A 13,483-nucleotide genomic window follows, 5' to 3' on the forward strand; every position below is an offset into this window, starting at 1 on the left:
AGGCAGGGCCGGGCCCCGGCAGCCGCTTCTGCCCTCTTCACTCTGCTCCAGGTCGTACCACGCGCACACTATCGCACTTACCCTGGCCTTTACACTCTTATCAGCTACACAGTAAGTGCACACAAAAACAAACTCAAAAAATGCTACTTGGAATAATATGACAAACTGTTAAATTGAAATGCATAACCCGTGATTATCATGAAGTAAAACACGAAAGTAGAATGCAATAGTTATGTAGATCCATCCATTACTTACTTATCTAAAGTTCTATTGGCGCTTTGTTTTTGCCAGGACATCTCCCTCCACCACTTTGCTTAAATACAGCATTTACTATGAGTAGTCGCTATTTATTAATTTTCGTGTACATCGTGATATTTATCCATAATCTATTTATTACTAGCCTCCGCCCGCAACTTCGACCCAGTAGAAATCGTTAAAAATTAGGTATGCACCACACCAGCTGGTAAAGGCCCTCTTGATTGTTCAAAAACTGATGAGAAAATTGTATTTTATCCACATGTGTGGCAAAGTAATCAAATACAAATTTTGAGTATTTGATTACCTTATGTTGGCGTGTAGAATTGACTTAATTTATTTCTTCTACCTTTTCCTTATCAGAATACAATACCGAAAATGCCTTTAAACGAATTATCACAATTTTTGTTACAGTCTGTATATGTATTTGATATAGATTTTATACGTTTTTGCATGCATTAGATTTCTGGGTCATTTAGTGATTGGCTGTCCTGCAAGATACATTGCGTGTTTCAGGCGGTCTGTCGGACGGCGAGGCGAGCCGCGGGCCGACGCGCGGGCGCTCCTCGCGCCGTGACGACCCACGCCGTCACACGCTCGCCGGGAACCACCTCTATGTGCATCCGCACCACCCTTCGCAGCTTAACTCTCACGAAATGGATGTACGTATATTCATTCAAACTATCATACTTAAACATACCTAGGAAAGATACGGTTGCGCAAGAAATATAATTATATGATAGGCTGATAGCGCAATATATTTAAATTACTTACAAGAATATGCAGGAATCCTACAGACATTCCACCCGGAAGGTGACCTACCTTTTTTATACACTTTTTTACTTACAAGAAAAAATACTATTGTTTTTATTTGAAAGCATACCTACCTACTGATATAATTTGTCTAGAAACAGTAAAAATTTAAATAAAAAAATATATGTATGTACCTACTTACATACAAAGTCACTAAATCTCCAAAGGTATGGCGCTGCACGCTTGTGATACACGTGTTAACTTGCTACAGTTAAAAAGTAGTAGGTACCTAGGTAGTGCTTTGACCTAAACACAATATTAAATAAGTAGGTATGATAAAAATCTTCGAGAAACAACGTTTGTAAAATATGTGCTAACAAAGTACGAAGGGCTAATACCTATTTAGTCGCTATAGCAACGTTATAAATTAAGTGAATATTTTGTCGACCCACACAGTTTGATGAAAGATGTTATTGATTAGACCTATCTTTGAAGTTTAAGAAGTAAGTACTTACATCAGAAAAAGCTTTAGATACGTTCTTTGCAACTAATTTCATTACTGATGATGATGTAATGATTTAACATTAACATGACGCATAGTTGGTAGATAAGGCAGTTTTTGAAATAAGTATTATTATGTTTAGCACTGGACGTCTGCTGGGCAGGTCCCTCTTTACACGCCTGAATACGCGACGGTCAACAAATGTCGCGATAACAGGCAGAATCGAATTGTTGACGCAAGGGCTCTGAAGGTAGACCGTATTACTCGAAAATACTTCTCTTGGCTTTGGAATTTTTGACTAATTTAAATTAACATTCCGAACGTTTTATTAACACTATTTTATAAACATAACAATTATAACATGCCTAGCTTTCGATAATTTTTTGCTCTCATTATTACAACACATTTAGATATTTTTACCGCGCCAGCGCCATGTGTTGCTTTTACACTGACGGGCAAGAATGAAGTAATTTGCTAAAAGCTAATACAATCACTTACTGTTCATTTTATTTTATTAAGTATTTCTATAACTAACGTTTTATAAATCATTATGGCTCTTTTATCTGATTCTATTTACACGTAGATACTTAAACACGAATATTAATTAACAAGCTCGTAACCCGCGAATAAGCCTACATAATGGTAACACACATTTTTTTTTTAATTAATTTATGTTGATAATGTTCTAAAACAGTTCATGATGTTCTAAAACAGTTTCTAAAAACTTTCGATATTCTGTGTATTTATCTTTTACTACGAATCATGCCTTATCCTAACAGTGTTTCATCAACTCATCACTCAGCACGCAATTCATTCATAGTAGGTACTTTAAACAAAATGAAAGGTAAATAGGCCTCTTAAGAAACTGTCATTCAGTCACTGCGATCAATTAAGGACTTAGACTGATGCCGTATAATAATATTTTTGATACTGTTACATGTAACTACCTGTTATTATTTATATTCATCAAAATCTGTGTGCCTTAGTATTTAGGAATATCAACCATTCTTTTCACGCGTGTTGCTTGACAACCATGCTATTTTTCAAGTTTAATTGTAGCATTAATTAACTACATTTCATAAAATAATACATTACGATACACGTGCGAAAAAAAGGGAATTCGCAACGAGTGGCGACTAATTAAATCACGACCGAAGGAGTTGTTCCATTCTAAAAGAGTGTTCTAGTAATCAACGTAAACATATGTATACCTATGCCTTAAAAATTTGACTGCATGTTTTTTTTTATCTGTGACTTTCGTTGTTATTAACATTAGGCGAACTGAATGACTACTATTTATGTCCAGCCACCGCTGCCTAGGGGTTACCCGCCGCCAAACAACGCTATGCTGTTCGACGACGACCCAGGCATCATGTCGGAAGTGGAGACGGCCTCCACCGGGTTCAGGCGCGGCGGCAAGCAGCGCTCCTCGCTACCTGTTGTGCGAACACCCAGCAAAACATTGGAGCGCCCGCTGGGTAAGTTTGTACAGTAGCTACGCAAAGTATTAATTAGAAGGACTCATTATTTAAGAAGTTCCATTTTTCTTTAATGAGCGCGAGCGAGAGTCGCTTATTGTAATAATTTAATACTCAAATCTTTAGACGAACGAAACGAAAATAAATACTTTTAATCTTCACGCCACGCACGGCAGCCAATATTTTTTTAAATACCTATATTTTATTGTTATTTCGTCTGAAATTAATGATGACTTCTTTGATAAAACTGTCAAATATTCCTTCCCCGAATATAATATACTAGAGACCCGTTGCGGCGTCGTAACGCCGCTAGAATACAGGAATTCCAATAGTGAAATAAGTACTTAGAAAACTTTTGAAACCTTTTGACTTTTGAAATAAAAACCGACTTCAATACAGATTAAAACGCAAGCCTCGGTAAAAACCACTTGTTTGTTAATTTTCTTAAAAATTACTGAACCGATTTGGAATTTTTGAAATCGATTCATAAACAACGGGGTTCTGCGCGACCAAACACATTTACATTACAATCATAGGAACCAAAATTACTTACATTCCTTTCGTAGAGCTCGCCGAGGCATCCAAGCATTGCAATGATGGCAAAATGTCTTCCAAATTGAGCTTCATTTTTTAATTTTGGGATATTTGTTGAAGATATCACTTGCGTTGCATTGTTTAATACTTCTTCTTATTTAATACTATATAATAAATAACTACAAATAAATGTAAAATAAAATCAAAGACCATATAATCACTATCGTTCTAAAAATGTCAAAAATAAAATAATTAAAGAAGCGTAAAATAATTGAAGAATCATAATTTGAATTTGGAACCGAAAGTCTATACCCGAACTCAAAATACAAACTTTTGTGGCTTCCCTTTCATTCAAATGGAGTTGGACAACAGAATGAGAGAGAAACAATCCGTGTATCCAGTTTGCTATTTGAACCTAATTTTGGGGTTCCTTATCTCAGACGGTAATAACGGAAGCTAATATAAGATCAATTTATCGCCAGAGATAGAGCACAAAGCGCGCTTTTTCTCAGGAATGGATTGGGGGATCGACTTGAAGTTTATATACTGAGTGTTCATTACAATGCGGATAAGGTATTAAAATATTAAACTTCCAGGTAATTCCAGTTGTACAAAAAATCTTGGAATTCTACACTGTCAAATTCTTGTTAGGTCACGAAAAAAGTGACACACTTATATTTTAATACTTACTTACTTAAAAAACCTACACGGAAGGTTGACTTGGAATCATAAAGTTATGCAAAGAAGCAACAAAGTCTTAAAATAAAATAAGAAATCCAAATCCAACCTGAAATGGGTGATTTAGAGGTCACTGTAGGTATTTATACATAAGTATATGCGTGTCTGCGATGCCAAAACGGCTGGACAGATTCCAATACACGGGTATTAGCATGGGAACCCACAAATACTTTTTACTATTATGGTTATGACTATTTTGCCCGCAAGACCTTCGACATCTTCTAGTCTAATAAAAACCGGCCAAGAGCATGTCAGACCATGCTCAGTATAGATTACACCTCTCTACCAAATTGTATTATTGTAGTGCTTATAGTTTCCGAGTAAATCGACTGTGACATACGGACGGACGGACGGACATAACGAAACTACAGTTCCGCTCCGTTTTTGCCATTTTGGTTACGGAACCTTAAAAAGACATTGTGATTGTGTTATTTTTATGCAATTTAGTTAATATGCATATGACGTTGTAGTGGCACGGAACCTTCCTTGTACAAATCCAAATCGCACCTCATCGCCTTTTTTCCGCAAAATTTAATATGCACGAAAAAGTTTTCATATCAATTTTTATAAGATAATAGAATATAACCTAACAAAATACTACTGACATAATAGTCACGAATAAAAAAGAAATTAGAAGTTGTCACGTTGACACAATAATATTATGATTGTCAATCATTATAAACAAAAAGCAGAATTATTTTTGTATTTTCGTTCATGTTAAAGTGTTGCGAATTATATGTTGCCGACTCAAAACGTAATATTTAATCATGCTTAACAGCTTTCTACAGGTTTGAGTTCTATTCATGATCTTTAGGTTTTTTTTTTTTTTTTTGACACCTTGAGTCAAAACACGATTCACAGGTCACGTTGATTTGGTTTGGTCGGTTAGTGCACAGTAGTTGTTTAAAATTCATTTTTAGCACTTTTTCGTGCAAAAATTAAAAAAGTACAAGTTTTATGCAACTCTCCAGCATGAGACGAATCTAATGACATATCATTTATCAAAATCGGATCATAACTGTAGATCTGATGGGATGTACAAAAATCGGCTTCGCGTAATATATATAAGGATATGGAGATTGTCAAATTTCATTTAAATCTGTTTAACGGTCTAAGCGTAAAGAGGTAACAGACAGAATTACTTTCGTATTTATCTAATAGGTAGTATAGATTATTAGGGATATAGTAGTTAGTGAATTGATATACCTACCTATGTAAACCTGTAAATTTAAAAGTTAAATTTGCAGAGATAGATTCTCGTTAGAAATAACACGTAGAACGTAAATCCGCCTTTAGGATAACTCACGCTAGACCGGGCCGGGGCCGGGCCGGAGCTTCCGGCGCTTCGTATTCTATGGAAAGCACCACGTGATCACCGATCAGCCGTCATAGAAAATGACATGTCCCACGCCTCAGCCCGGCCCCGGCCCGGTGTCATCATTTTCTCATTTGTCATGCTCTTTGCATAGATAGGTAGTTTGATGCACTCCGGTTATCATTGTCGAATCACAAACGCACGAGGAACGTTTCATATCAACGTTGTGATGCAAGTGATGCAATACTCGAGGAGATTAATGAAATGCAAATTCATCTCTGATCTCTGCAGATGGAAAACCTTACAGGCTTATCGTGTAATGGCGCTGTGAACTAATGTACCTATTACATATTTTTATCGTTAAAATACATGTAGTAGGTTTCAAAAAATACAACAAGAAATATAAGCATGACAACAATTAAATACGTTATTATTTCATCTCCAATTTAATTTCATCTAGTAGGTATACCAGTAGTTCCGTGTCCCTCGACAAACCGATGACAACAGTACCAGTGCAACTCTGGGCTTAACTGGAATTCATTACAAAAATACCTACTTCTTACTTTTATTATCTAAAAGGATTATATTGTTTGATATTTATTGGACAACATAATAAATGAAACTCTACAACTGCATTTGTATTTGTAGTACGCAGGTTATACGGTGCAAAAAGCTTCGAGTTTGTTTCCTATTTTCACGCTTATTGCACTAATGAAATGATCGAGTTAGCATTGCTCGAGTGCCTACGAGATTACGCAGTGAGGATAATTGGCATCACATTTATAAAAATAATATAAATGTGAATAATAGGTAAATAAATATAAAACAAATCGATTTCATATTATATACTTACATAAATTTATTTTCTTAGATATTAAAGTGTTTCCTGCTAATGTATAAAAAGTACCTACCTACTCTTATGCCTACCCAATACCCGCGTTTTAGAGAGCGTTCAAAATGTCAGTAGTAATTTTTGGCAATTATCAGTCTGCCATGCCGTTATTTCTAGGTTCCGTCTACTACTCGTATTTATTAAAGAGGAGTAATTAACATTTTATTTTAGGGTTGGTGTTTCTGCAATATCGAAGTGAGACTAAGCGGGCGCTGCTTCCTAACGAGATTACTTCTATCGACACTGTAAAAGCGCTCTTCGTGAGGAGCTTCCCCAAACAGCTCACGATGCAGTACATGGACAGTCCCATGGTGAAGATCTACATTCATGACTCTTCGAAGGACATGTTTTATGAACTGGAAGATGTGAGGTAAGTAAGAAATCCATGTGTATGTATGTTTTACCCTCTCTTGCAGGTTATTTACTACTTTGCAGTAATAAAGATTTTCAAAATTCTGTCAAGGCGTAGATCACCTACCTGTAGTAGGTAGTCCAACTATGTGTCAATGTAAGTTGTAACGACAGGTAAATATAATATACCTACGGTGAGTCAATCCAATACAGACATAGGATTTCTCCGTGTAATCATTAATTAAAAAGTTTTTCTAAATTACAATTACAATTACACTTAATTATGACCCCGTAATTAATTTTGACAGTTAATATAAAAAGCTCGTATCTCGTAACTTGTGTGTTACTTTGTATGGTTAACATTTTCATTGTATTTCTAAGCAAAATTTATCTCAATATACTTCTTAGGTGCTATGCTTACCCGTATTTAATTTACACACTGTAAATACATAACAATACGTGTTTTTATATATATAGTATCTTTAATAAACACATATTCTTATGTATTTATTAAATATACTTTATGTCATTATATGTATAGGTGGGCAATTTTATTCAAAGTTGTACACAGTGTTTTCGGGTTGTCCCATACTTTTGATATAATGTTTTGCATATTTATAGGGCTTAATTTAATGAAGATTTTTTTTTAAATCAAATCCACATTTAGTTTTTAGTAGTGATGCACCGGATATCCGGTTACTATCCAGTATTCGGCCTATCCGGCCGGATACCGGATGATAATTTTGCTTGATTTTGGAGTCAACAAATTGGATTTAAGAAACAGTGAAGGTCATAATCGTACTCGTTTATTATTTTAAAACATTTTAAACATTCCACTATTGCACGCGCACTCATTTTCGAACCTAGAAATGAGTCCACGCGAACTTTCACTACGAAACAGATCAAAGCCTGCACAATGCGCAACTAAAATACCGAAATGTAGGTATAATTTCGCCGGCCGAATATTCGGCGGCCGGATACCGGATATCCGGCCGATGATCAGGCCGAATATCCGGTATCCGGTATCCGGCCAAACAACTATCCGTTGCGTCTCTAGTTTTTAGTTATTTAGCGTATTCATTTAGTCATGTAGTATAATAATACATTAAATAAAAAATATTGTGTGGTAAAAAACGGCATGTTTTTTGCTGTGCCAACTCGATTGTTAAACTTCTAAAGGATTTTTTTTCAAAAACTATTCGTATAAAAACTTAACGACGCCAAAATATATATAGACTGATATATGCGCTATTATGTTATTAAAACAAATTATGTTAAAAACTAACACACTATTAGAAAATTATTAAAATTTGTTGAGACGGAATCTGAACATTGCGGAATTTTCCGTTCCGAAACCGCTATTTGATTGTGTAATTTAAGATATTATTGCTACTATTTGGTATCATTTTACTCTGCCTGGTAAAATTAATCTAAAACTTCATAATTATATCCGCAATTTTTCATGGAATAGTTGCCCGAAAAACACTCATCGAAAGTAACATTTTTTCGTTCCACCATCCGAAACCAAATTTGCTGGTAATTACGTAATGTATATATTTTTTACATTGATTACTTATACGAATAACGTATACAGAATCCAAAATATCTTATTTAAAGCGATATTTAAGATTATTTAATGAAATATTTAGTTAAATGTCGCCGGAGGTAGGTAGTATTCCGAAACTTCCATTCCGAAACCCGATCGTCGGTTTCGTATAAGCGGAACGAAGAAAGTCTACGGTATGGAAGTATAAAGCGGCATACATATTGTTTTAATGTGCTGCTGTTTTAGTTTAGGTACTTATATGAGGAGTAAGTTAAACCAGACCTGGTTTAACTTTCGGTTATATACGAAAAATAAAGGGTATTAAGCCAAATCTCACTACATCTAAAGACTTGAAGCTGTGACTGTGAAAAAATCAAACTTCTAAGTTAACGTAAAAAAATATCCGGCCAATTATGCCGCAAAAAACGTATATATCGATACTCTCAAGGGAATCAAAATTTATAACTTCCTGTTGACCTAGAACTTCGAAATTCTCAAGTTATGTCGTCTTACACTACAAGTAGGTACAGGGAAAAATCCCAAAAATGAAAAAAATATATAAGTTAAATTTGTACGGAACCCTCGGTGAGCGAATCCGACTCGCGCTTGTCCGGTTTTTAGACGAAGGTTTAATTACGTTGTGATTTTTAAAACAAAGGCTTTAATTTTTTTTTATATCGGTGAAAAATATGCGACTGATGGTAAGTAGTCACCGTAACTTATGGACGCCTGCAACTCCAGAGGTGGTACATTGTGTTAAAAACCGGTCAAGTGCGAGTCGGACTCGCACACGAAGGGTTCCGTACATTATCTATAAAAACGGTCACCCATACAAGTACTGACACCGCCCGACTTTGCTTAACTTCGGTCAAAAATCACGTTTGTTGTATGGGAGCCCCACTTAAATCTTTATTTTATTCTTTTTTTAGTATTTGATGTTATAGCGGCAACAGAAATACATCATCTGTGAAAATTTCATGTGTCTGTCTGTCTGTCTGGTGACAGACGGACGGACGGACGGACGGACAGCGGAGTCTTAGTAATAGGGTCCCGTTTTACCCTTTGGGTACGGAACCCTAAAAATTAGACTTGTGCTATTACTTCTGGACGCGTCTTTAGAAATTGTTTCGTTACTGTCCCGTGCTAGAAATATTTTCATTTGCTAAAATATTGTATACTTTGTTTATTAAGTTACGTGTTCATTATTTTATATAAAATAATAAACATTTATCATTTTAATTACATGTGATTCAATCGAATAAACCCGTAAAACCATATATGTAGTTATGGGACAAAGTTTGATTCGTTTTATCCTGCGAGTCATGGAGTGGAATTATGCGAGTGTCTCTAACAAAAGTTGGCTACATTTATGTTAAAATGAAAGTGCAATATCATAATTTACTCTTTTAGAAATAATATTAAACACATTGCAAACATTCAATCCTTTTTTTTTATTATATACGTTCATACACGTTGGTTTCGGAATGGAACGCTCGCTTCGACCCTACTCAAGATAACCTATTTTCTTTATTAATTACTTAATAATCAAGTAAATTATTTACATTTTACATAAATTTACTCATAAAAGTATCCATAAAAATAGCTTTCATCCATTTCCTATGTGATTTATTTTCAAGACACCTTTTTTCGGGGTGTACAACTTTGTATAAAATGGCCCAGGTATTTCTAACAAAGTCACGTCAGCCCTATTAGCATCGAAGCTACATGTCCGCACACCGCAGACACTTTCACGACACTAACGGCGCGATTCGGGAAATGAATTAGACATTCACTAGGTATGAAATAGTAACGATATGTGACGTTCCACGGCAAAAGGTACCTTATGGCCGCAATAATATTGGAGCGGCGTTAATAATAGCGTAAGCGCCAACCGCCATAGGGTACCTTTTGCCGCGGAACGTCACATATCGTTACTATTTCATATCTAATTCATTTCGTTGGTGCGAATAAAAAAATCGCCATGTATTTTTAAGCTACTTTACAGGAGACAAAAATAACTTTTTATTTTCCTGTTTGTAATATATTTGTTGCACCTGTATTTTTTTTCTAATAGAGCAATGGTTTTTACATGATAGTAATGAAGAAAATAAACAGTTATTTTCGTCATTTTTTACAATATTATTATTTTAACCAAAATTTTGCTACATAGCGACTTAAATTTGGTTCACTTAAAATCGTCATGTGTGAAGTTTGTACACATAGCGATTTGTTGCCAAAATAACATAGTACCAGAGATGATACATAGCGGATTTTAGGGTCTATGTCGGGTAATCCATTCTACAATAAATCGCCATGTGCAACATTACGTCGGTGCGAATAAAAAAATCGCCATGTATTTTTAAGCTACTTTTCAGGAGACAAAAATAACTGTTTATTTTCCTGTTTGTAATAGGTATATTTGTTGCACCTGTATTTTTTTTCTAATAGATCAATGGTTTTTACATGATACTCATGAAGAAAATAAACAGTTATTTTCGTAATTTTTTACAATATTATTATTTTTATCAAAATTTTGCTACATAGCGACTTAAATTTGGTTCACTTAAAATCGTCATGTGTGAAGTTTGTACACATAGCGATTTGTTGCCAAAGTAACATAGTACCAGAGATGATACATAGCGGATTTTAGGGTCTATGTCGGATAATCCATTGTACAATAAATCGCCATGTGCAACATTATCGCCATCACCCTCGATGGAAAACAAGGCATTTAATTTCGTTATGTGCTAAAAAATCACAAAGCAATTTTTTTTTTGTGTCTGTTCTGTTTTTTTTGTACAAATGTTGTTCTGTGTTCACATAGCGGAATTGTTATTTTCAAAACTAATAAAGATATAACAAAAATATGTATGTGGGTCGACGGGAAATTGAAAAAGGAATTCAAATATGTCAAAATCAAATAACGTAAAAAAAAAAAACACATAGCGATTTATTTATTCGCACCGACGATTATCGCCATCACCCTCGACGGAAAACAAGGCATTTAATTTCGTTATGTGCTAAAAAATCACATAGCAATTTTTTTTGTTTCTGTTCTGTTTTTTTTTGTAAAAATGTTGTTCTGTGTTCACATTACGGAATTGTTACTTTCAAAACTAATAAAGATATAACAAAAATATTTATGTGGGTCGACGGGAAATTGAAAAAGGAATTAAATTATGCCAAAATCAAAAAACGTAAAAAAAACACAGCGATTTTTTTATTCGCACCGACGATTTCCCGAATCGCGCCGTAAGTTTTCACGTCGCATTACACTACGAAATTAGTTGCATGACACTAAATTCACCAAAAAATCGCGCAGGGAACGAAATTGATTTGCTTTCATGAAATTAATACATGCATTACGAAAATATTGATAAAATAAAACTAATGTCATGAAATCAATTTCTCGCCACCAATTTCGTAATGGAAATCCCGCTTTTTGCCTATCAGACAGCCGTCCATTTATGATGTGCAAAGTAAATTTTCCCTCTGCGTAATCATGGTAAAATATGAAACGGATTTAAAGAAATGAGTTTAAGGATACTTAATTCGTGGATTTATTTCTATTTACGAAAGGTCCACGCGGACCGTTGTTATACCTACCTTGATATAATATGTTTGATGTGCGGCGACATTAAATTAAATTAAAATAATTAAATATACCTAATTTATTATCGGGCAACTAATAAGGCCCATAGAACAAACTAACATATTTACATACAATAGTTAATAAAAACCTTAAAGTCTAAAAAATATTTTGGCATCTACGGCTAAGTTAGATGGTTGGTTTTACGGTATTCTTATGCTTGTGTGAATGTTATTTCTTTAAACTGGTGCCTCCTGAAGGCAAAACATAATTGATTATAACATTTATGAAGATATTATTGCTCTGAATGCATGATTAATTTATGTCGACTCGCATCGAATAAGATTACAGTGTACCTATTCAAATAGCCACCCACGTTTTGCTACGGGTGACTTCACATCATATATCTACACATACCTATATATATATATTTCATTCGTTTCATAAAACCACACACATTTTAATGCCTTTCATTATGTAGCAATCACATAAACTACTATTTTATACCTAGTACCTACATAATGTAAGTACCACGGCTCATATTTAAACTAGTTGTTATGTCTAATAAAAGGGTCATCAAGGTTGCCTATGTGATTTTGATTACAATTAGTTAATCCAGCGTAACTTTCATAAAGCACTGGGAACGAGTATCCACCAAATTTGACAATTTGTGGGTTTTTCCAACAGAAATTCTGATAGAAACGTCCTTATTGCAGATGAAGCATAAGTACCCTTCTCCGGAAAGCCACATTTAATTTGATTGTGTCCCTTATTGTTTTGTTTGAACGCATAGGTAACTACAAGTTAAAAGTTGGGTAACATTTTAATGTTTCCTAAAACCACCCAACTACATATTATACTTACCTAGTCAAGTACTGCAACTAAATAAATGCTCCACAACTTCAATAGTAATTAAGTCTAAATAACAATGTTATTTTTAGTTTTGTCTGAGTGAATTTTTAACCATAGTTTGGAGCTTTTGGACAATATTTGTGAGGTTTTATGGTTCCAATTATACGAGTAAGGGAAACCCCATAAAGGTCTATTTTTAGGGTTCCGTACCCAAAGGGTAAAACGGGACCCTATTACTAAGACTCCGCTGTTCGTCCGTCCGTCCGTCTGTCACCAGGCTGTATCTCACGAACCGTGATAGTTAGACAGTTGAAATTTTCACAGATGATGTATTTCTGTTGCCGCTATAACAACAAATACTAAAAGTACGGAACCCTCGGTGGGCGAGTCCGACTCGCACTTGTCCAGTTTTTAACTTATCTACTGATTAATCTACACAAGCATTTGAATGGCTTCAATCATATATGCACTTTCTATGTTTCAACACATTTGCCTTAGAACGACCTAAGCCATAATTTGATCTAAATATATACTATTATACTTGTTGGTGAATGTTCGTATATATTTTTTTTAATATGAATGCTATTTTTTCCCACGTGTACCTAACTGTATAACTCTTAACTTCAAACAGAAAAAGATTACAGCTGAATAAAAAAGATAAAAACGAGACGGAATAAT

At 34.7% G+C, this 13,483-nt stretch overlaps 1 protein-coding gene and 1 long non-coding RNA gene across 7 annotated transcripts in view; one reads left to right on the plus strand and one right to left on the minus strand.

The window, feature by feature from the left end:
- Window positions 1-13,483, minus strand: part of LOC134804946 (uncharacterized) — a 371,780-nt gene that overhangs the window by 259,144 nt on the left and 99,153 nt on the right. The gene's annotated exons all lie outside the window — the stretch shown is intronic.
- The window catches only part of LOC134804707 (coiled-coil domain-containing protein AGAP005037), a 125,440-nt gene that overhangs the window by 19,456 nt on the left and 92,501 nt on the right, over window positions 1-13,483 (plus strand). For all 6 annotated transcript variants that reach the window (XM_063777866.1, XM_063777859.1, XM_063777864.1 and 3 more), the window contains 4 exons: window positions 772-917; window positions 1,653-1,760; window positions 2,817-2,988; window positions 6,639-6,837. In XM_063777866.1, coding sequence (XP_063633936.1) covers window positions 772-917; window positions 1,653-1,760; window positions 2,817-2,988; window positions 6,639-6,837 — 625 coding nt within the window. The remainder of the gene's footprint in view (window positions 1-771; window positions 918-1,652; window positions 1,761-2,816; window positions 2,989-6,638; window positions 6,838-13,483) is intronic.

The sequence above is a fragment of the Cydia splendana genome, chromosome Z (genome assembly GCF_910591565.1).
Source record: "Cydia splendana chromosome Z, ilCydSple1.2, whole genome shotgun sequence".
Lineage (NCBI taxonomy): Eukaryota > Metazoa > Arthropoda > Insecta > Lepidoptera > Tortricidae > Cydia > Cydia splendana.